At 44.0% G+C, this 26,052-nt stretch overlaps 1 protein-coding gene across 7 annotated transcripts in view; it reads left to right on the top strand.

Annotated features, from left to right (window-relative positions):
• The window catches only part of ELAVL4 (ELAV like RNA binding protein 4), a 134,779-nt gene that overhangs the window by 74,792 nt on the left and 33,935 nt on the right, over positions 1-26,052 (top strand). For 5 of the 7 annotated variants that reach the window (XM_063939572.1, XM_063939569.1, XM_063939574.1 and 2 more), the window contains exon 3: positions 8,831-8,917. The exons of the other annotated variants lie outside the window; for them this stretch is intronic. In XM_063939572.1, the coding sequence (XP_063795642.1) occupies positions 8,831-8,917 (87 nt within the window). The remainder of the gene's footprint in view (positions 1-8,830; positions 8,918-26,052) is intronic. 7 annotated transcript variants of the gene reach the window in all.

Here is a 26,052-nt window from a genome sequence, read left to right as displayed (position 1 = left end):
TAACAGCTATTAAAGCTACACACAATAAGCCAGTGTTATGCTTCCTATCAGGAAGGGGCTGAGTCCAGTCTCCCGGTATGGAAACTCGCTGGTGCATGAGCTGAACACATGGACAGTTGGACACAGTGCCAGAATCTACTGTCCATGTGCAAAATCTCTGGGAAAATGGAGCTGTTTCTATTTCCTGTTGATTACTTCAGAAATATGTATGGTGTTTATTGTGGTGCCCTCATAGTCCATTGGAATGGTCATGTTTAATGGTGCAGGTTGCCCCCCAAAAGACAGCCCTGTATAAATGACTGCTGAAGGTAGTACCGATAAGAGTAGTTTATCTACTGAAAGGGCTCTGTTTGCTGGCACCTGCCACAATTGTGTGTCTCATGTGTGGCATTACGTATACAGGTTGAGTATCCCATATCCAAATATTACGAAACACGGAATATTCCAAAATATGGAATTTTTTGAGCAAGATTGAGATAGTAAAACCTTTGTTTTTTGATGGCTCAATGTACACAAACTTTGTTTAATACACAAAGTTATTAAAATATTGTATTAAATTACCTTCAGGCTGTGTGTATAAGGTGTATATGAAACATAAATGCATTCTGTGCTTAGATTTAGGTCCCATCACCATGATATCTCATTATGGTATGCAATTATTCCAAAATACGGAAAAATCCGATATCCAAAATACTTCTGGTCCCAAGCATTTTGGATAAGGGATACTCAACCTGTACCAGCTCCACAGAGTCTCTATGGAGATAGGTGCCCAGTGCAAAGGCCTTCTTTGCATTTCACTAAAAGTATACAGGCTGGTATAGAACTATGGGATTCCGGTGGTCAGAATCCTGACATACGATTCCTGGCGGATCCCGGTAAGTATTTTAACCCTAATCCTACTCCTACCTTACAAATCACTGATCATGTGCGGAATCTTGCCGTTGTCCTGGATAGTGGCTTGACAATTAAGGTATCAGCAACAATCAAATCCTCATTCTCTCATCTGAGGAACATAGCCAGAATCAAGCAATACATTTCCTAAAATAATCTGCCTACACTCATACCTGTATTTGTGTCATCACGCCTAGACTGCTGCAATGCCCTCTACCTGGGTTTCCCAGCAAACGATTTGCACTGCTTGCACATAACACCCATTCTCTACTCCCTTCACTGGCTGCCTGTAAGAGGGTAAATCTATTCCAATATTGGTTTACTGGCTTTCAAAGTCCTACAAGACAGGACCTAAGGTAGCTGAAGCAGCTTCTGATTCCTTGTTGACCCACCTGCTTACTACTATCTGTAGTTGAATGACTCATCTGGGCGTCAAGGTTTCAGTTTTGTCGCTCTGACTCTATGGTATTCACTGCCACGAGAGGAACCCACTCTAGAATCCTTCAAAAACAGACTCAAGACTTTCCTGTTTATTCAGCACTTCACAAATGTCCCTTTAGGTCCTACAAAAAAAAATACAACCCTAATGCTTAGTTCTCTTTTCTGTTAAACTTATTTTGTATTTTGTCTGATAGCTTTTTGTTACATATTAGATTTTAAGTGGGCAGTTATAGAATAACCTCTAGCTGGTGAGATACATAGAATATCCACAGCAACACAGAGTATTTCAGGAGAAATGCTTACCAATCTTGTGGATAAGAGGTTACTTATCCTATTTTGTGATTGAGAGCATGTGACAGGGGCAGTGCCATGATATAAGGAGGGCACTAGAGACAACAGGGAAACCATGCCTATGAGTCGGAGTGGAAGGAGTCGCGTCCTCCATTATTGTTGTAAGGCTCATATCAAACCGATGGAAGAGGACTGTGTTATCAAACGCACATCTTCATATAGCTGTCATACATAAAATTGATTTATTCATCCTCCCTGTTTTGTGTTTATACATGTGTAGACAGGGACGGACTGGGGAGTCCACCCGGCCCTGACATACGTGCGTGCGGACACTGCAGATGGGGGCGTGTCGTGAGTCAGGGGGCGTGGACTCGCGGAACGCCCACATATTGCTTAGCAATGGGTGGCGGCAGCAGGGAACAAACCAGAGAGCCGAGAGCTGCGCTGAGCCAGAAGTGCCAGATGGCCAGTCCGGCTATATATATATGTGTGTGTATATATATATATATATATATATATATACACACACACACATACACACATATATACATACTGTATATATACACACTCTGTCCTGATTTTGCAATACCGGTTTCTGTCACCTGAGATTTTCCGAGGAGGTTATTTATAATCACAGGAGAGGTGCAGATAACGGAATTCTCCTGGGAATTCTTCACTATGCTTCACAGACCTACATATCTGTTACACTGAAGGTAATCAAATACTGCAGATAGCATTGTGATGGTGACTCATAAACTCAGGTGTTTTTGTAACACATAGAAAAAATGCTTTTTTTTTTTTTTTAAACTATGATCGGAATCTATAGAATAATTGTAGAAGGTCTGCCCCATCTCCTCAGTGCGCGCTCGGGGGAAACAACTGTCTTGTGTTATATAATAGTTCATATTTTATTCAGAGGTGCCTCTCACGGAGGGACAAAATGCTCTGTTCCTGGCCTTCCCTCCTCATGTAGGATTGCCCTCACCTGTGTTGAACTAGTTACTTGATAAGAAAGGCGTTTCACCACAGGTGATGGCAATCAAATTAAGATGGAAGTCCAGAAGCAGAGCATTCTGTTCCTCCTGGAGAGGGTCATGTTGGGAGGTATGCTTCTTTGTAGTACCATACCAGTGAGAGGGCTCAGTGCCAATCCCTGCCACCCTCAGCACATATGACATCCGAATGTTATGGAAGAGGGTACAGATAGCAGAAAGCTAGGAGCCAAGCATCTTCTAAGGGTGCACAGTGGACCTCTACATGCTACGGGGTGTTCTTCTAGGCACCCCACAGAGTGAACACAGGTGATAATGGGTAGCGATGGTGCACCCTATTGGCCTTGAACCCTGTATGGCGGCACTGATAACACTGCTACGTCACTCATACCTCCCAACATAACCCTCTCCAGGAGGGACAGAATGCTCTGCTCCTGGACTTCCCTCTTACTGCATGATTGCCATCACCTGTGCTGAAACACCTTTCTTATCCATTAGCCTGTTCAACACAGGTGTCGGCAATCATACACTAAGAGAAAAGTCCAGAAGCAGAGCATTGTGTCCCTCCTGGAGAGTGTCATGTTGGGAGGTATGCGTCACTGACAGTGCTTCTCTCAAGCTCCTCAGAAGGACAAGTTTGGTCTTTGTTCCTTTATGTATATAATTAAAAGTTCATTCATATTTCACTTTACACAGTGTATTAAATAGATATTTTTTGTATCTTGATGAAAGTTTCCTTTTTATGTTTCTTTTGTCCTAAACAACTATGACTGCACGCACTTTGAGACATATGTTGTTATTTACTAACAAAATGCAAATTTACAAAATCCCACGACAACCAAACATATTCGACATTTGCTGTTGATGTCTCATTTTGACTACATCAATCAAAGTTCATATCTTACAGGTTGCTATGCAGGGGCGTAACTCACAATCACCTGGCACCATAGCAAGATCTGGCAATGAAGGGGATTATTGCATACTTGCCTACCTGACCCTCTCCATGAGGGAGGAAATGCTCTGTTCCTGGACTCTCCTGGTAATGTATGATTGCCATCACCTGTGATGAACTAGTTAATTGATGAGAAAGGTGTTTCACCACAGGTGATGGCAATCATACATTACCAGGAAAGTCCAGGAACAGAGCATTTTCTCCATCATGGAGAGGGTCAGGTAGGCAAGTATGGATTATTGTCACATGTTAACTGGAAGCCCACATTTGGCTCCAGTATGCTCACATGGGCCTCCATGCAAGCTGAAAAAAAAGGAGGCCTCCATGGTGGATGGACCACACACATGATTGGACTGGCCTACATGGCATACTTGCCTACCTGACCCTCTCCATGAGGGAGAAAATGCTCTGTTCCTGGACTTTCCTGGTAATGTATGATTGCCATCACCTGTGGTGAAACACCTTTCTTATCAATTAACTAGCTCAACACAGGTGTTGGCAATCATACATTACCAGGAAAGTCCAGGAACAGAGCATTTTCTCCCTCATGGAGAGGGTCAGGTAGGCAAGTATGCTACATGGGTACAGGGGAAACCAACGGTGGGCCACTGCCTGGGGCCCACCCCTTCCTCTAGGGATCAGGTTCCAGACTGAGCACTTGAGTTATACACTATACATAGGTTACCTTATATGCACAGGACTATGGTGTATTCACTACAGTACATTGCTGTTATTAATCTGGTACATTATCATGTATTCGCTAGCAGTATTTACTATATACATATTTATCAAGGGGTCCATACCATACACTAATGGTTTTCCAAGCCTCTAAACATGGGCCCCACTGCATTTCCCCGGTGGGCCCTTCACGCCCCAGTCCGACACTGACCACACATCACCACCACCACACACAGTTGCCAGGCCTCATAAATGGCTGCTCTGGCAGTGGGTAATTGTACAATTGCACTTTCATATTAAACAGTCACAATTGGCAAAGCCTAAATATCAGCGCATGCAAACTATGAGGGGCATAGTTTGGCTTGATGATCGATTAAAATCACCTTCTAAACAGCATATTCTGGAACTGAAAAAAGATCGGTATTTTGAGAATCTGCTGCTCAGTACAACCCTTCACAACTGAGCTGTATTCAGCCAGAGCGCTCATCTAGATGGGAATATATTTATAGATTTAGAGGAGACACAGCGATTATCTCCTAATACGTCAGCCATTAATAACAAACATGCACCTGATACCAATAAATTAATATCCAGCACTGGGAAAATGTACATCAGCAATTGATAACAGGCGGTACGGATGGTGTAATGGTTAGCATTAGTTCCTCACAGCACTGACGTCATGGGTTCAATTTCCACCATGGCCCTAACTGTGTAGAGTTTGTATATTCTCCCCGTACATGCGTGGGTTTCCTTCAGGTACTCCGGTTTCCTCCCACAATCCAAAAATATACTGGTAGGTTAATTGGATCCCAACAAAAATTAACCCTAGTGTGAATGTGTGTGCGTGTACATGTGGTAGGGAATATAGATTGTAAGCTCCTCTGGGGCAGTGACTAATGTGAATGGACAATTATTCTCTGAAAGCGCTGAGGAATATGTGTGTGCTATATAAATAACTGATAACTGTTAATGATTAACAAACATGCGCCTGATAACAATAAATTAATATACAGCACTGGCACAATAATTAGCTTATAAGTCCTTTACATTATGAAGCATTTTACGTTTCTTCTTATTGGTATATTATACAGTAAATACCAATAAGTTCACTATTATTGTAAGTATCTGTTATTTATATATTCTGCCACTATACTAAGCAGCGCTGTACAGAGAATATTTAGTAATTCACTTCAGTTTCTGCCCAATTAGAGATTACAGACTAAATTGCCCCAACCCCACCCCCCACATATACGCACTAAGGTCCATTTCAATCAGAAGCCAGTTAACCAACCTATATTTTTGGGAGAATGCAGGGAACCGGTGCACCCAGATAAAGCCTACACAAACAAGGAGAGGTCATACAAATTCCACACAGTATTTAGAGTACATACAAACTCCATACAATATTGGAGAGCATACAAACCCCACACCGTCTGTACTTACGATGTCTAACTGGGAAATGGAGAGTTGTGATCTAAATCTATCTTTTTATTCTCTTCTGCTGTAGTTCAGCATGTACATCTGATCATTCTGAGTTAGATCAGCATTCCACAGAAGAGTTAAACTAGTTGATCTGTTCCTTAGTGCGTCAGATAAGAATTAATTCCTGCAAGGCTCGCTGTATTGTTTATGATCGTCCGTTGAAGCCCACATTGGCAGCTACAATTGACAGAATGCTCGTCTTCTCTTTCCTTGCTCTCACACCTCCCTCTTCTGCATTTTAAATTCTGCCCTTTTTTCCCTTAATCACAATCAAATGTGTTTTGTTCCCATGTGTGGGACATCACAAAGCACGGAGCGGATTGCAATGGAAGTGGCAGCTGTCTAGAATCTGCTTCCTTACAATCAATTCGAAGAGCTGCAATACATGTTCCTTATTTCAAGAAATACTCCAAACAGTCTCCTTATTCTAAGCAAACCATATCCTACAACAGGATTGATGGCTAGATTCCCAAAACAGTTCATTCATTAATATCTTAGCTGTGTTTACCATTGATGCTGTTTTAATAAAAGGATTTACCATATTCAGATGAATTTGGTTTATGGGCGTGTTCCTGCCATCTTACATTGTTTTATGAAGTACATAAAACAGCATTTATAAAACAGGTCTGCAAAATAATTAAACTTACATTTAAACAGTATATAATGCAGGATGCAGTGTTGAATGCAAACCTGTTTACAGAACACATTTATTTCTCTCTGGAACATACTTGCCTACCTACCTGACCCTCTCCATGAGGGAGAAAATGCTCTGTTCCTGGACTTTCCTGGTAATGTATGATTGCCATCACCTGTGGTGAATCACCTTTCTTATCAATTAACTAGCTCACCACAGGTGATGGCAATCATACATTACCAGGAAAGTCCAGGAACAGAGCATTTTCTCCCTCATGGAGAGGGTCAGGTATGCAAGTATGCTCTGGAACCAAGAATGCACAAGTGGGTGCAATGCAGAACTGTATGTATTGCATTCACAACCCAACTTGCTATTGAAGGGGTGGAATTGGGCTATACTTGGGCATTCAGAGAGGGTGTTTCAACAGAATTAAGGCCCATGGTTGGGCAGAAGCATAAATACTTTAGTCAATTTTTTTCAAACAGTTCTTTTGCAGTAAGTATCTTCCTCTATGTGTTGTAACAGAAACTGGGCCTGGGAAAATATGAAATGGTTGGATTTTTGTCTGCGGCATAATATTGCTGGTGAAATGGTTAATCTGACCTTAATTGGCTACAGTTTTGGCAGATTTTACTAAATCCAGTAATGTTTTTGTCTGGCCTCGGGGAATACTACTCTCGTTTATCTAGCACCTTCTAGAAAATTGTGGGGTCTATTCATGAAGCAGTGAAAAGTGTGGAGAAGTGAGCCAGTGGAGAAATTGCCCCTGGCAGCCAATCAGCATTGAAGTAACATTTATAATTTGCATACTATACAAATGTACGGAGCAGCTGATTGGTTGCCATGGGCAACTTCTCCACAGGCTCACTTCTTCACTCTTTTCACTGCTTCATGAATAGACCCCAATACCTGGAATCTGATTGGTTGCTATGGGCAACATCCCATCTTAAATAGAACTTGCATCTTAGTAAATTTATCCCTCAGTGTGCCTTGAGGACCGTGATTGGATACTCCTGGATTGGAAGCGTCACAATTAGCTTGTGTTAAACTGTACTAAATATGTATACTATCATCCAATATTGTAGCCAATATTGTTTAAATTGTAGCATTGTGCATGACTTCCTGCACATTAGTAAAGATCCTTCAATTTACTGTATGAGCCCATAAATGCGCTGAATTTAGATATTATTGTCTGTAAATACTTTTCTTTATTTGTCCCTTGACCAATTAATGTTTCCCCACGCCTGAAGCTCACATCTGTTGTCTATTGTAATGTCCGTTGTAATATGCAATAATATATTTATATTATGTTCTTTGGGTGTGAGATGTACATTTAAGACCATGCATTGGTTCATGTTTAACTTTCATATAGAGGATAGAGGTAGCAGTTGATTTACCGACGGACACAATACCGACGGTCCTAATCCCGACAGCCATTGACCGACGTTCAAATACCAACACGGTCAAAATACCGACATTCATTATGCCTATATGTTCAAAATGCCGACATAGTCAGAATACCGATATTTGAAATGCCAAAATGTCAAAATTCCGACGTGTTTTTAAGGGATTTTTGCCCCAAAACAGACTTGTTCATACTTTACCATCCCAGTGGACCTGGAAGGAGAATATAATAGTGTGCCGAGTGCAGCGAGGCACCGTGGCGCACTTGCCATGCGAGGGGACGCAGTACACTTAGACAGTGTCCATGTCAACCTATGTCGACATTGACAAAAAACCCCAGAAAAACTCATGTCGGTATTTTGACATGCTGGCATTTCAAATGTCGGTATTCTGACTATGTCGGCATTTTCAACATGCCGGCATAATGAATGGCGGTATTTTGACCGTGTCTGTATTTTGACTGTAGATCAATGGCTGTCGGGATTATGACCATCGGTATTGTGTCCGTCGGTAAATCATACTGAACCCGAGGATATAGCGCAATGTATACTATTATACATTGCTTTTTCACTCTAGTTTCCTTCTTGGAAGCCCATTTTTATCACCCTGGCAGAGTTGCTTATCTTCACTGCCCTTGAACATGGCATAGATCATCTGCACTTTGTGCACTGGACAGTTCTGCAATTACAAAACAGTCCTGTGACATATTCAACGTCAGTAAAAATAAACAATGCTGCCTGATTGTTCTGAAAAGGTCGGTGAAATATAAAGAAGGAACCCGTAGTGGTAAAGCAATGCATTTGGCATGAGCTACAGGAAGAAATGTACAAATTAGAAAATTAAAGTTGCATGAATTTTGAAAATTGCAGTTTTAGTACGGTATATAATTGTTTTACTGCAATATGCTCTCTTGTCTTTTATATTTTGCTGTGTTTTTTTTTTGTGTTTTTTTTTTGAGGAGTAGGTTTGTGCTCCTAAATTTAATATTGTACATGTATGATATATAAATAATATACAGAGCTATAATTATTATTGGGCCCTATTCACTAAGGATTTTTGCCATAGGCACACAATTGGAGGAACACTTGAAGGATTTAGCCACTGGCACAAAATGGAAACCCCTTACTGAAGAGGGCCCTATCTTTGGGAAAGGTCAGTAGTGTTTGTTACTGCTTATTTGATATACTCTAGCTCAGTGCTAGAGGGGTCCGTAATGTCTCATGCATTGCAGACCCCCTGGCACTCAATTGGTTTAGGGGACAATGTGTGGGGGGGGGGGGGGGGGGGGGACTGAGAATGGCACTTTATAATGCTCAAAGAGCGCAGGTGTCAGTATTATTGGGATACCAGGAAATCTAGTCATCTGGTTGTTGGCAGTAGGCCCTGTGATGGTAGACAGAAGTATGAAATTGGCGCAAAGAGAAAATGGTGGAAAGTAATGTTTGGAAAATTAAATATATTATTGACTTCTATGGCCAACACCACTTTTACCTTTATGCTAGTTTTCTTACGAGTTTCCCATGTGGGGGGGCAGGAGATGTATCAAACCTTAGAGAGAGAGATAAAGTGCCAACCAATCAGCTTCGTCTACTGTCATTTTACAGGCAGTTACTGTAGGAGCAGATATGTTGATGTTCTGGGGTCTATGTACTAGTCTTGGAGAGAGATAAGGTGCTAGGAGATAACGTACCAGCCAATCAGCTCCATTTTTCAAATGCAGCCTGTAACATGGCTGCTGAGAGCTGATTGGCTTGTACCTTATCTCCGTGCACTTTATCTCTCAACGAGGCTTAGTGCATAGACCCCTTTATCTCTCTCCACTGTATCTCTCTTCAAGGTTTGATACATCTCCCCCTAATGTTAACACATAATAGACATCATTAAATACAATTTATGTACAATTTTGAGGCGTTTGGGATGATTATTTTAGACTATTTACAGCATTATTATAATGTATCAGTGTAGAGTTAATTCAGGCGTTCTAATCATGGGCACCATACTGAGATCATGCCTTTAGTGTAAATGTATTAAATAATTCACTTGGCTTGTAATTGCCTCTCATATTATAGAAAGACAGTTATGCTTATTTTGGGATCCGGTCTGAAGATCGACAGTGTCTAGGTCGACAATGTTTAGGTCGACCACTATAGGTCGACAGTCACTAGGTCGACATGGATGGAAGGTCGACAGGGTTTCTAGGTCGACATGTGCTAGGTCGACAGGTCTAAAGGTCGACATGAGTTTTTCACATTTTTTTATTTTTGATTTTTTCATACTCAACGATCCACGTGGACTACTATTGGAATGGTAAAGTGTGCCGAGCGAAGCGGTAGCGGAGCGAAGGCACCATGCGAGGGGACGCGGTGCACTAATTTGGGATCCCGGTCACTTTACGAAGAAAACGACACAAAAATAAAAAAAAATCCTCATGTCGACCTTTAGACCTGTCGACCTAGCACATGTCTACCTAGAAACCCTGTCGACCTTCCATCCATGTCGACCTAGTGACTGTCGACCTATAGTGGTCGACCTAAACATTGTCGACCTAGATACTGTCGATAAAACGAACCACACCCGCTTATTTTAGCTATAGAGCATTCACATGTCAGGGACCAATCACAGGCCCCTGAACAAAATATTTAGGACACGCACAGGAAAAAATGTGAGTCTTTTTTTTTTTAGCTATTAATGTTGTTGTTTTTTTATTTCATTATTGTAGGGGATAGGTATCTATCGATAGCAATAGTGAGATTTTATTAGGTTAGTTTACTAGTTTTGTCCTAAAATGTATTATTGCAGTACAGTAAATAAAATATATATAGTATATTTTACCTATAATTTCCCATAATCGCGGTGCCCCTTAACTTCCATACATAATGTAGTTATTATGTACTGTATTTTTGTTGCTAATTTAAATATAATTTAAGGTACTAGAAGGAATATTTAATACCTAGAATTTTGGATAGTTTCTATTTTAATCAGATTGGTTTGGATTTAAAAAAAAAAAAATGAAATAGCCGAAAAGGTTACAATAATAATCCAGTCAGATTGTACCAGGCACGGCCATCATAAATTGAATTAAGGGCCCCATGCGCTACTGTGACATGTCCGTCTGACTGTCGAATCTGGACGATCCGATCCGATGCTCACGGGAACGCACATCAGATCGGATCAGAAACACCTCCAAAATGCCCAATTTCACCCCGATATATATATTAGGCCAAATGCCCAAAATCGGCTGAAATTGGGCATTATCGTTCTAGTGTATAGGGCCCTTAGAGAGATATAAACTTGGCTGTTACTTAATACAATGTACTGAGATTAACATTACATAGGCCAAAATAATAATATGTGTTTAGGGCAGATTTGATCTAATAATATGGGGCACTCACTGGACATGCTTAAAATAGGAAGGAAAGTACATGTCCAGCTTTATAAAACAACTACATAGCCGTAGACATATTCTATTTGATGGTAATAAATTAATTCTCAATCAGATAGAAAGTGAAAATTATTAATAATTATTTTTAGCACAAATATGCTTAAAAATACTTTCTGATAACGATTCAGTAGCATCTATACACAAATGTTATGTAACCTTTAGCAACCAATAAGATTTATTTGTCTAGTTTCTATTGCACTGATATTTCATTTGCTGTTACGGCAAACACCACATTTATGCTATTTAAACCAAGTTGGCCTCTATACTGAAAACAACTGTTGGGTGGAGTCCATGTGGCAACTATAAGATTGACAAGAAGTCGCTATTTAACAATTCCAAAGATCTTTTGTTTTCTAGTTTATACTATAACCAGGTCAGTTCTGAAACCTACTGTACAAGTACTTAGGGGTCTATTCATGAAGCAGTGAAAAGTGTGGATAAACGAGCCAGTGGAGAAGCTGCCCATGGCAACCAATCAGCATTGATGTAACATTTATAATTTGCAAACTATAAAATTATACAGAGCAGCTGATTGGTTGCCATGGACAACTTCTCCACTGTCTCAGTTCTCCACTTTTTTTCACTGTTTCATGAACAGACCAATTCATTTGTTTTTAGTAAATGAGCTAATTCACAAGTCCGGCTTGCCACACGTTGTAAAATGGATATAAATGCATGAAAACGGACGCGTGCTTTAGTGATGTGCTTTTAATGTGTTTTTCATGCGCTCTTGATGCTTTGTGCTTTTACCAAGTACACTCTATTATACTATTATTAGCACTCCTTAATGACATTTTGTTGTGGAACATTCTAAAGTTCTACATAGGAACATAAAACTATTCATCATTTTACAGTACATACAGTTTTCCAGTGTTAAGTAGCAACTGAAAAGTGCATTATTTATTTATTTTCTAGTAACAGTTTCTTATATAGCGCAGCATATTCCATTGCACTTTACAATTAGAACAACAGTTATAGAACATAACTGGGGGAAAACAGACAGACATAGAGGTAGGAAGGCCCTGCTCGCAAGCTTACAATCTATAGGTAAATAGGCATTGATACACAAGGATAGTTGCTACCTATTGCATAGTCTACCAGATTGCAAAGGTTCTTAATGGGTTGTATGATATGATCACCCAGCAATGTTGGCCAAGGGTCAGGAGGGTGTGAGAATAAAGAAAGACAAGATATGTGATGTTATGTATACTGGGGGTAATTCCAAGTTGATCGCAGCAGGAATTTAGTTAGCAATTGGGCAAAACCATGTGCACTGCAGGGGAGGCAGATTTAACATGTGCAGAGAGAGTTAGATTTGGGTGGGTTATTTTATTTCTGTGCAGGGTAAATACTGGCTGCTTTATTTTTACACTGCAATTTAGATTGCAGATTGAACACACCACACCCAAATCTAACTCCCTCTGCACATGTTATATCTGCCCCCCCTGCAGTGCACATGGTTTTGCCCAATTGCTAACTAAATTCCTGTTGCGATCAACTTGGAATTACCCCCACTGTACAGAGAGGATGTAATTAGATAGGGAAACACTGAAGGTTATGTGGGTTGGTCTGGAATTTGATAGGCTTGTCTGAAGAAGTGAGTATTCAGGGAACGTTTAAAGGTTTGGAGACTAGAGGTGAGTCTTATTGTGCGTGGGAGGGCATTCCACAGAGTCGGTGAAGCCCGGATAAAGTCCTGTAATTTTGAATGGTAACAAGTAATACATGTGGATGAGAGACGCAGATCTTGTGCAGAGCGGAGAGGTCGGGTAGGGAGATATTTTGAGATGAGTGAAGAGATGTATGTTGGTGCAGTTTGGTTAATAGCCTTGTATTTAAGTAAAAGTATTTTATATCTAAAACATTAACCAATGGAGGAACTGACAAAGCGGATCTGCAGATGATGAACATTTAGCGAGGAAGATTAGCCTCGCAGCTGCATTCAAAATGGATTGTAGTGGTGAGAGTCTATGTTTGGGAAGACCAGTCAGGAGACTATTACAATAATCAATGCAGGAGATAATGAGAGCATGGATTAGTGTTTTTGCTGTGTCTTGTGTAAGATATGGTCGTATTTTGGATATGTTTCTTAGATGTATGTAACATGATTTTGAGACAGATTAAATGTGGGGAACAATGGACAGTTCAGAGTCAAGAATGACATCTAGGCAGCGAGCTTGTGGGGTAGGGATGATTGCCAAGTTGTCAACAGTGATAGAGATATCATGTTGGTAACTACTATTGGCCGGTAAAAATATAATTAATTCTGTTTTGGAAATATTAAGTGTAAAGGTGGCGAGATGTCATCCAAGACGAAATGGCAGAAAGGCATTCAGCCCAATACACTGAAATCTGAAAGAGCTGATTAGTTTGCCAAGAAATGTGGTATAGATTGAGAAAATGATTACCCATTAAATGCTATCGAGACTTTCATTTCTTAATTTCAAACAAAAATCAAAAATAGATGACTGCTATGTACATTGGTGGTACACAAGTGTGTGTGTGTGTGTGTGTGTGTGTGTGTGTGTGTGTGTGTGTGTGTGTGTGTGTGTCTGTGTACAGCGTCAATGTGCATTTAATAGGCTTTAACATGGTGCATTAAAGGCCTACATTTAACTTCCATCTGTACAAGGCTTTAAAGGGGGAAAATAGTTTCTTGAGTGACATTCTCCCTTAATTGTCTATGTCTTGTGCACAGCCACAAGAGCAAAGTTTAGGACAGGATAGAGCAGATGATCAGACAGTATCCTGTACAGAGTCTGCTTGATTGGTTTAAATATGCCTGCTCTGATCTCCGCTTAGACCTCTTCCTGCCTCTGCTAGTTAATTACATTTCATGCAATTTCGAAATTGCAGTTATTGCAGCTGGAAATAACTAATAGTTTTTCTAAACAGAACATTTTCACTCCAATTCAATGTCATGGATGTGTTTTACTGGACTACTGGGTAACATAAATCACAAATATACATGCATATTTAGGAAAACATGGATTCTTAAATTCCCCTGTTACAGTATCAGGCATCTAACAGAATTGAATGCAACCTATCCATTTACTAGGAACAAATGACTTTGCCGAGGCATCAGGCACACGGTGTCTTATAGGCCCTACACACTGGCCGATTTTCTGAAAGATATGAACGATCTCGTTCATAAATGAACGAGAACTCGTTCATATCTTTCAGTGTGGAGACTCCAGCGATGAACGATGCGCGGCCCCGCGCTCGTTCATCGCTGGTCTCCCGTCGGCTGTGCATGCAGGCCAATATGGACGATCTCGTCCATATTTGCCTGCACTTCAATGCAGCCGCGTGACGGGGGAGTGAAGAAACTTCACTCCCCCCGTCACTGCCCCCCCGCCGCCGGGTCGCTTGTCGGCCGTATCGACCGTCGGGCACCTCGGCGGCGCATCGTGAAATGTGTAGGGCCCCTTACAGTCACAGCCACCATAGCAGCATTGCAGGGTAGGCCTTGGGCAAAGCTATGAACTAGGGGGGGTCATTCAGACCTGATTGAAGGGTGCGTATTTTGCATCCCTGCGATCAGGTAGTTGCCGCCTATAGGGGGAGGGGTAATTCGCTGTGCTGGTGTGCAATCGCATGTGCAGGAGAGCTGCACAAACAGAAGTTTGTGCAGTGTCTGCACAGCTCAGGACTTACTCGGATCCCTCCTGCGTTTTTCTGGACATTCCCTGAAAACGGTCAGTTTCCACCCACAAACGCCCTCTTCCTGTCAATCTTCTTGCGATCGCCGGTGCGATCGGATTTTTCGCACCATTCCGTGGCTTCCGGGTGCTTCCCATCGCTGCGGACTGTCGCGCCTGTGCAATGCGGTACATATGCATACGCAGTTCAGACCTGATCGCCAGCTGTTCGAAAACGCACAGCAGCGATCAGGTCTAAATTAGCCCCTAGAGCCCCTACTCACCCATTCACGGGTATAAAAGAAAAATATATCTTACCTCTCCTGCGGCCCGCAGCTGTCAGCGCTCTGATTGGTGGATAGCTGCAGCCATCCACCAATCAGCATGCTGACAGCCATTCACTGTCTGGCTGGAGGCTGGGAGGCAGGAAGAAAATATGAGTTGATAGACTGTTTTTTATTAAATATTTAGTTAGTAAAAGAGGTAGAAAATACAGACTTAAGCATAGTTATGTATTTCAGTCAAGAGACTGTAAATATGAATCATCTCTGGTTAGTACAGTTAGTTTAGAGTTAGGGAAATCTATGCTATGCTATTGATAGTCTCATAATTTAGCTGCTGTACTGCTCGCTGTATCACTGTCGGCTGTACAATAGAGGGTTTTTTTTTGTTACCACTCACAATTAATTTAATTCAGAAAAGTAAAATGCTATTTTTTTTTATTTCACCAGTACAGATGGATCCTCACTCATCTAGCCTTCTCTGCTGCGCCATGGTGCACCAAGGCTTATTAGCATAAGTCATACTTGCCTACTCTCCCGGAATGGCCGGGAGGCTCCCAAAAATCGGGTGACCCTCCCGGCCCCCCGGAAGAGCAGGCAAGTCTCCCGATTTGTGGGGACCCCCCTGCCCGTCCGCCCACTTAGTGTGTAAAGTGGGCGGTCCGGGCAGTTGATGACGCGATTCTTGCTGAATCGCGTCATCATAGCCACGCCCCCTGCAGTGTAATGCCGGTGATCGAGGCATTACAGAGCGGGGGTGTGGCTTAAAAGAGGCATCATCGTGACCCCGCCCTTGCTCCACCCTTTCTCCGCCCCATCCCACCTCCGGCCCACCCCCTCCACGATGTCACAGCCTCCCCTGCCCGCCCTCTGAGCTGACCTGGATGCTCTCTCCCGCAATGATTTATGAAAGACTTATGCCAGACTTACCTACATTTTGTCTTTCATCTATTGTTCTCAGCTGCAATACAATACAGAGAGAACAATACAGCGGGGGATTAAATCCGACTGCCCTGGCTCAGTTAATCCTATTAGAGGGATAGATGAGCAGGGCTCCATCTGTATGTTAACAATCTCGCCAGTAGCAAACTGTGGGCCTGATTCAGAGTTAGACGTACTGCCAATGTTTTTGCAGTTGCCCGATGTTTTTTAGTCAGAGTCGAACTGCGGATATGCCATTATGGATTAAAGGCGATGGTAGAAAAGATTTGGAGGCAAAGCGATTAACAGCCAGTGAGGGTTTGTGGGAGGTAACAAGGGGGGTGGCGAATCAAACGCAGGCGCTTCACGACTGTCCTTATTAGTATCGGGACTCATCCTATCTCTGTCCGCATGTTACAATCGAGAAAGGAAGTCGGCTTATACATCCATGACACTGCCATGATACAGAAGAGTTCTGTGCACGGTTGCCGCCAATAAATGCTCATTTCACGGAAAGGGGTGTGGTTTGTTTTATTGACAGTGTCTAGGTCGACAATGTTTAGGTCGACCGCTATAGGTCGACAGTCACTAGATCGACATGGATGGAAGGTCGACAGGGTTTCTAGGTCGACATGTGCTAGGTCGACAGGTCTAAAGGTCGACATGAGGATTTATTTATTTATTTTGTGTCGTTTTCTTCGTAAAGTGACCGGGATCCCAAATTAGTGCACCGCGTCCCCGCGCATGGTTCGCTTCGCTCGCCATGCTTCGGGCATGGTGCCTTCGCTCTGCTACCGCTTCGCTCGGCACACTTTACCGTTCCAATCGTAGTCCACGTGGATCGTTAAGTATGAAAAAAAAAAGTGAAAAACTCATGTCGACCTTTAGACCTGTCGACCTAGCACATGTCGACCTAGAAACCCTGTCGACCTTCCATCCATGTCGACCTAGTGACTGTCGACCTATAGTGGTTGACCTAAACATTGTCGACCTAGACACTGTCGATCTTCAGACCGGATCCCCACGGAAAGCATGGTTCTCCAATAGATGGATCATTCTGTATGCACTAATGATTTACGTCTGTGACAAATATCTGATCTGGTGCAGGCACAGAAGCCAATTTCTTTGGCACATGCTGAAATCTGTGTGCATTGCTTCTTGCGTACTACGCAGAATCAGACCCCATTATCAATTGCATATTAGCCAGAACCTGATTTATTTCAGCCCGATCTAGCCAGAGAACCAGATCTAAACCCTCCGCAGATCTTGTTAGAGTGCCATTAATACAGTAAAGGCTTCTCAGTCATTATGGTACGTGTCTTTGTCTGCAGCCCTTCCCCCCTTTCCTCTGGCTTTGTCCTGCGGTCAGCAGGGGTGAGACAAGACATTTTATTACACTAATACATTAGGATAATAAGTGTGCACCAGTCACGTTGGCCAGCCTCGGCTTTATCAGCGTCAGGAGTTGAGCGCACAGAGCTGCCAGTCTCTGGGTGACATTGGACAAGGGCTGCGTGTTATCAGCAGAATACATGGGAACAGCAGAACGATTCTGACTCTGCTGTCTCTGCATTAGTGCAGGGTTATTTTTACCTTTTGATCCCCGTGGGTTGCATTATTTTAACCTTAGAATTACACTGCTGACTCTTCTCTAGGCACATCTGCTTCCTCCCCCTGCATGACTTAGAGTTTGCATTATGCATGAGGAACTGTTTCTATTTGTGCAGCAGAATCCCAGTAATGGCCACTGTGCTACTGTGCTACTGTGCTACATACATTTTGAGCTAGTAGGAAAACACGTGCCCCATACAGCTTCCCCTGACACAGACCTAACAGTCATACACGTTACACGATCATTGCAATATGATGCCAAGCCCTTATGGACACAAGTGATATGGACCATGAAGGTATATTATATAAGCACATACTGTATGTATGAGACTTATAGCCAACTACACTGCAGTACAACCGTGGTCCTTCAAAGACAATCTCCCGAGAGATACCATTAAGGGGGAGAGGTCGACCTACCGGCATCCCTAAGCACCGGCACTCTAATCTAAAATAAATTAGACACGTAGGAAAAGCTTTGGGTAAAATCACTGGCCACAGTTTATTAATATACCACCTTACAAGGTTGCAGGGCATGGACAGAAAAGTGGTGGGCAAGGTGGAATGTGTTACCCACTCATTCCATTTTTCCTGGGGCGTGCCCTGCCTACCCAGTAGGCACCGCGGCAACGCCCCCTTGGGAACCAGCCCCTGCGGTGCATATCACGCTCGCCTGGCGTGCAGCCCACGGGCCCAACCGTCCACGGCTGGAGCCGGGCGTGCGTCCATTCACCGAGGGTGAATCTGCATACCTCAGCTGGCTCCCCCCTTCACCATGCCTTGCGCACCGCTATCTCCCGCTGCCCGCCAACTGTGACAAACATGGGACCATATACCAATGGTTCGAATAATACAATAACACTGTAGAGAAAAGAAGGAAAATATCATCATCTTAAACATGCATTCAAAATAACCAGTTATGACCCAAACATTTCCGTTATTTTCAGCACTGCACTCTCCAGGACAAAGGCTGCCTACCCCCCTGCTCTTTCCCTTTATGCTCCCCCCCCCCCCCCCCCGCTGCTCCGCCCCCGCTGCCTTTACTGGCTGGTCTGCTGGTCGGTGTGTGAAGGGAGGGATGGGAATACCCCCCCCCCCTTTCGCCATGCTACCGGCCCGCGGGCCGCCTGGCGACCCTCCCCCTTAAGGCACTCCGGCGCCATCTTTGCGGCACCTATGCTCTTCAAAGCTGGGTACAGACAGACACCTTAGTGAGTAAATGATGACTGCAATATGTCTCCATCCACTTATTATTATTATTAATTTATTTATTTATTTTGTCATGTGGACAACACTAATTATATACCTAGATATTACAGCCCTATGGGCATGGCCGCCATCAGGGAGGTGCTGGGGGCACAGCTGTCCCGGGCCCAGCCTCTCTGACAGAGAGAGGAGGGTCTGGGATGCTCATGCAGCCACCTGCCCCCCCCCCCCCTCCCCCCGCCGTCCCCGCCGTTCTGCGGTCGTCCACGCTGTTCTACTGCTCTCCGCCGCCCCACCAGCAGCTCTGTATAGAAAACTTTCCTCCCAAAATGGCCGCCGCCACAGAGGAGACAGTTATTCAAGATACTAGAGGAGCCCTCTAGTATCTTGAATAACTGTCTCCTCTGAAGCGGAGACCATTTTGGGAGGGACGTTTTTGCCTATTTTGTCAGTCCCAGGCCCCACAATTTCTGATGGCAGCCCTGCCTATGGGGGCAATGTATCAAATCTTGGAGAGTGCTATATTGGAGAAGTTGCTGATAGTTTTTCTACTTATGTTATTTTTCAAGCACAGCCTGTAAAATGAATGACAGAATCTTATTGGTTTGTACTTTATCTGTCTCCAAGTCTTGATAAATCTCCCCCTATACAATTTAGATACTGTATGTAGCGGGAAATGGGTCAAACCTTCTAAAGAGTGGAGAAATTGCTCATCTAGCTAGCATTTATCATAAATGATAGGTACTCAATGGAAGGTTTTAAACATTTCCCCCATTTAAATACCAACAGTCCTTGATTTCTAATGACAGTCTCGGGTTTGAAATTTGTCCTCCTTGAAAATATTATATTGTTATAATTGTGGTTACCTAACTCTCTCGGATGGGTGGTCTTCAGTATGCCGAATGACGGGATCCCGGCGCACAGTATACCGGCGCCGGGATCCCGACAGCCGGCATACCGACAGTTATTCTCCCTCGTGGGGGTCCACGACCCCCCTGGAGGGAGAATAAAATAGCGTGGCGCGCGTAGCGCGCCACCGTGCCCGTAGCGTAGCGAGCACAGCGAGCCCGCAAGGGGCTCATTTGCGCTCGCCACACTGTCGGTAAGCCGGCGGTCGGGCTCCCGGCGCCGATATGCTGGTCGCCGGGAGCCCGACCGCCAGCATATCGTAGTGAACCCCTCTCGGATGGGGTACATAAAACCTATGGGTTCTATGTACTATATGCCTTGGAGAAATATAAAGTGGACAGAGATAAAGTACCAGACAATCAGCCCTTAACTGTCATGTTACAGGCTGTGTTTGAAACAATTATGAGCTGGTTGGCTGGTACATTATCTCGGTCCACTTAATCTCTCTCAAGGCTTAGTACATAGACATATTAGTACATAGACCTCTATAATCTTTAGTCATCTGAAAGTGGAAAATGTTTATTTTTTTTAAACAAATGTTCATCAGTCATGCCTAGCAGTCACTTATGTTTGGCTACTATGTCCTTTTAGAGTATACTAAAATTGTATTATAGTCATATCCAGGATTTAGGCCTTTGGGAAGTGTAATGTTCTAAGTTGGTAGTGAGTTACTCTAAAACAGTTCTATCCAGAGCCGGCCTTAACCAATATGATGTCCTAGGCAAGATTTTGGCTGGTGCCCCCTAGCACCGCCGCTAGTTCTGCAGCAGATGCCTGGCATGAGTCAGCTGGCAGCTCTGCTACTGTCGGGCGCCTTTTGTTTATGAAAATGCATCTTATTAGCATTACTATATGGCTAGGATGCACAAGCAGCTTCTGCTGATTAAAATGATATGCAGCATGCCTATATTCTGTGTGCGACTGTGGCTGTATCTGCATCCGAAATGCTACATTACAGTGATTTCCAGGAATACACTGCAATATAGCATTTCGTATGTAGATACAGCCGCAGTCACACACACAATATAGGCATGCTGCATATCATTTTAATCAGCGGAAGCTGCTGGTGCCCCTAAGCATACCAAATGCCCTAGGCATTTGCCTAGATTGCCTATGCCTAAGGCCGGCGCTGGTTCTTTCTATTAGTATTATAGTAATGTCCACAGTTCAGGTCATGTTGGTCAGTTGTTGTGTCCTTTACCTATGCAATAGAATTAGATTTGGCTTGTGTCCGCTGGTCAGGTTAATTTTGGTAGGTAAAATGTCCTTTGTCAGGTTTAGAGGTCTGGAATGTCTTAATACAGTGTTATGGAATTGTATTATGATCATGTCCAACTGTCAGGTCATGTTGGGGGTGTAGTGTCCTATGTCTGTATAGGGTGTAATAGAATTGTATTATGGTCATGTCCAGGGGTCAGGTCATGCTAGGGGTGCAGTGACCTTTGTCTGTACAGAGTGTAATAGAATTATATTATGATCATGCCCAGCGGTCAGGTCATGTTGGGGGTGTAGTGTCCTATGTCTGTACAGAGTGTAATAGAATTGTATTATGGCCATGTCCAGTGATCAGGTCATGTTGGGGGTGTACTGTCCCCTGTCTGTACAGACTGTAATAGAATTGCATTATAGCCATGTCCAGTGCTCAGGTCATGTTAGTGGTGTAGTGTGCTATGTCTGCATAATATGTAATAGCATTTTAGTTTAATGATCATCATACAGTATGTCCCGGGGTCAGGTTATGTTGGGGGTGTAATGTCCTATGTCTTTATACAGTGTAATAGAATTGTATTATGATTATGTCCAGGGTTCAGGTCATGTTAGGGGTGTAGTGTCCTATGTCTGTATAGGGTATAATGATTATGTCCAGGGGTCAGGTCATGCTAGGGGTGTAGTGTCCTATGTCTGTACAGAGTGTAATAGAATTATATTATGATCATGCCCAGCGGTCAGGTCATGTTGGGTGTGTACTGTCCTCTGTCTGTATAGAGTGTAATAGAATTGTATTATAGCCATGTCCAGCGCTCAGGTCATGTTAGTGGTGTAGTGTGCTATGTCTGCATAATGGGGGTAATTCCAAGTTGATCGCAGCAGGAATTTTGTTAGCAGTTGGGCAAAACCATGTGCACTGCAGGGGAGGCAGATTTAACATGTGCAGAGAGAGTTAGATTTGGGTGTGGTGTTTTCAATCTGCAATCTAATTTGCAGTGTAAAAATAAAGCAGCCAGTATTTCCCCTGCACAGAAATAAAATAACCCACCCAAATCTAACTCTCTCTGCACATGTTATATCTGCGCGCGCCCCCCCCCCCCCCATCCCTGCAGTGCACATGGTTTTGCCCAACTGCTAACAAAATTCCTGCTGCGATCAGCTTGGAATTACCCCCAATATGTAATAGCATTTTAGTTTCTCTAACGTCCTAGAGGGTGCTGGGACTCCGTAAGGACCATGGGGATAGACGGGCTCCGCAGGAAACATGGGCACTTTAAGAAAGACTTTGACTCTGGGTGTGCACTGGCTCCTCCCTCTATGCCCCTCCTCCAGACCTCAGTTTGATACTGTGCCCAGAGGAGCTGGGTGCATTTCAGGAGCTCTCCTGAGTTTCCTGTAAGAAAGCATTTTTGTTAGGTTTTTTATTTTCAGGGAGCACTGCTGGTAACAGACTCCCTGCATCGAGGGACTGAGGAGAGAGAAACAGACCCACTTTTCTGAGTTTCAGGGCTCTGTTTCTTAGGCTACTGGACACCATTAGCTCCAGAGGGAGTCAGAACACAGGTCTCACCCTGGAGTTCGTCCCGGAGCCGCGCCGCTGTCCTCCTCACAGAGCCGGAAGATAGAAGCCAGGTGAGTATGAGAGAAAAGATCTTCAGAGGCGGCAGAAGACTTCATTGATCTTCACTGAGGTAACGCACAGCACTGCAGCTGTGCGCCATTGCTCCCATACACCTCACAAACGGCAGTTACTGTAAGGGTGCAGGGCACAGGGGGGGGGGGGCGCCCTGGGCAGCAATATAAACCTCTTATTTGGCAAAAGAGAGCATATATACAGCTGGACACTGTATATATGCATGAGCCCCCGCCAATTTTATACTTTTAGCGGGACTGAAGCCCGCCGCCGAGGGCAGAGCCGGATTAAGGCGGGGTCCTGGGGATATGTACCCCGGGCCCCCATTTCCAAAAGGGCCCCCTGTCACACCACAGATCGGATCTCTCTTCCGATCCGATCTGTGGTGCTGCGCTCTCGTCCGCACTGCAGCCGTACAGACAGGACAGCTGAGCGACGGCTCAGCTGTCCAATAATGTATGACTGAAGTAGTCTGCCCCAATGGCTGAGCGGCAGGCTGCTTCATTCATACATGATTGGAGAGCTGAGCCATCGCTCAGCTGTCTGTGCGGTTGGCGGGGACAGGAGCGCAGTGTGATCGTGCTGTGGCTAATGTGTGACACCCCCCCCACCCGCCCCCCACACACCCACACACCCCTTCTCTTGAATAGGGGCCCCTCTGTCTTAAGTGCCCCAGGCCCCCCATGCTCTTAATCCGGCTCTGACCGAGGGGGTGGGGCTTCTCCCTCAGCACTCACCAGCGCCATGTTTTTCTCCACAGCACCGCTGAGAGGAAGCTCCCCGGACTCTCCCCTGCTTATACCACGGTAGAAGAGAGGGTTTTAAAGAAGAGGGGGGGCACATAATTCGGCGCAGATAATAATAACAGCGCTACGGGGTAAACATTAAATTGCTGTGTTTTTCCTGGGTCATATTGCGCTGGGGTGTGTGCTGGCATACTCTCTTTCTGTCTCTCCAAAGGGCCTTGTGGGGGAACTGTCTTCAGAAGAGCATTCCCTGAGTGTGTGGTGTGTCGGTACGTGTGTGTCGACATGTCTGAGGTAAAAGGCTCTCCTAAGAAGGAGATGGAGCAAATGTGTGTGTGTGTGTGTGTGTGTGTGTGTGTGTGTGTGTGTGTGTGGTGAAATTAAGTGCTAAGATGAATTTATTACACAAAAGATTACAGAACAGACAGGGATTCTACCCATGTCTGTCCCTATGTCACAGAGACCTTCAGAGTCTCACAACGCTCACTATCCAAAATAATAGACACTGATATCGACACGGAGTCTGACTCCAGTATCGACTACGATAATGCAAAGTACAGCCAAAACTGGCAGAAAAGTATTCAATATATGATTATTGTAATAAAAGATGTTTTGCATATCACTGATGACTCATCTGTCCCTGACACGAGGATACACATGTTTAAGGGGAAAAAAAGCTGAGGTAAATTTCCCTCCTCTCATGAAGGAAAAGAGCGGGAATCTCCAGACAAGAAGCTGCAGCTTCCCAAAAAGAATTTTCAGGGAGTATCCTTTCCCTAATGTGGCCAGGATACGATGGGAATCTTCCCCTAGGGTGTACAAGGCATTGACACGTTTACCAAAAAAAGGTAGCGCTGACTTTACAGCTATCCTCAGGGATCCTGCAGATAGCATGCAGTAAAAGTACTTTGAAGTCCATTTACACACATTCTGGTACACTACTCAGACCGGCGATTGTGTCGGCATGGGTTTATAGCGCTGTAGCAGCGTAGACAGATACCTTATCAGCGGAGATTGAAACCCTAGATAAGGATACCATGTTATTGTCCCATATATATATATATATATATATATATATATATATATATATATATATTAGTGATGAGCGGATTCGGTTTTACTCGGTTCTCAAAACGGCATCTTATTGGCTCACGGATGTCACGTGTTTTGGATAGCCAATAAGATGCCGTTTTGAGAACCGAGTAAAACCGGATCAGCTCATCACTAATATATTTATATGTAAAAGATGTTGTCTTATATATATATATATATATATGTATATATAAGACATGCCCAGAGAGACGTTAGTCTACTGGGTTCTAGAGTCAACGCTATGTCGATTTCTGCTAGACGTGTCCTGTGGAACATGCAATGGACAGGTGATGCCGACTAAAAGAGGCATATGGAGTTGTTGCCTTACAAGAGTGAGGAATTGTTCGGAGAGGGCCTCTCGGATCTCGTCTCCACGGCTACGGCAGGTAAATCAAATTTTTTGCCATATATTCCCTCACAATCTAATAAAGCGCCTCATTATCAATTGCAGTCCTTTTGTTCCAATAAAAGCAAGAGAGCACGTGGACCGTCCTTTCTTGCCAGAGGTAACGGCAGAGGGAAAAAGCTGCACAACACAGCTAGTTCCCAGGAACAGAAGTCCTCCCCGGCCTCTGCTAAATCCACCGCATGACGCTGGGGCTCCCCTGAGGGAGTCAGCTCCTGTGGGGGCACGTCTTCGACTGTTCAGCCACGTCTGGGTCCACTCACAGGTGGATCCATGGGCAATAGAAATTGTTTACCAGGGTTACAAGCTGGAATTCGAAGAAGTGCCTCCTCGCCGGTTTTTCAAATCGGCCCTACCGAAACAACCCCTGGAAAGGGAGATAGTGTTACATGCGATTCACAAATTGTGTCTGCAACAAAAGGTGGGAGAGGTTCCCCTGCTTCAAAGAGGGCAGGGGTACTACTCAACTCTTTTTGTGGTTCCGAAACCGGACGGTTCGGTCAGACCCATTTTAAATTTAAAATCCCTGAACCTTTACTTAAAACGGTTCAAGTTCAAGATGGAATCACTCAGGGCGGTCATCGCCAGCTTAGAAGGGGGAGATTTTTTGGTATCTCTGGACATAAAGGATGCATACCTGCATGTCCCCCTATATCCTCCTCATCAAGCGTACCTGAGATTTGCGGTACAGGATTGTCATTACCAATTTCAGACGTTGCCGTTTGGGCTTTCCACGGCCCCGAGAATTTTCACCAAGGTAATGGCGGAAATGATGGTACTCCTGCGCAAGCAGGGTGTCACAATTATCCCGTACTTGGACGATCTCCTCATAAAAGCGAGATCACGGGTGAAGTTGCTGAGCAGCGTATCACTTTCACTGAATGTGTTACAGCGACACGGCTGGATTCTCAATATTCCAAAGTCGCAGCTGAATCCTACAACTCGTCTGCCCTTCTTGGGCATGATTCTGGACACAGACCAGAAAAGGGTTTTTCTTCCAAAGGAAAAAGCGCAGGAACTCAAGACTCTAGTCATGAACTTGTTGAAACCAAAACAAGTGTCAGTACATCATTGCACTCAAGTTCTGGAAAAGATGGTGGCAACATACGAAGCCATTCCATACGGCAGATTCCATGCAAGGGCCTTCCAATGGGACCTATTGGCCAAATGGTCCGGGTCATATCTGCAATTGC

The sequence above is a fragment of the Pseudophryne corroboree genome, chromosome 9, assembly GCF_028390025.1.
Source record: "Pseudophryne corroboree isolate aPseCor3 chromosome 9, aPseCor3.hap2, whole genome shotgun sequence".
NCBI classification, from domain to species: domain Eukaryota; kingdom Metazoa; phylum Chordata; class Amphibia; order Anura; family Myobatrachidae; genus Pseudophryne; species Pseudophryne corroboree.
This window is presented reverse-complemented; position numbering and strand designations above follow the sequence as displayed.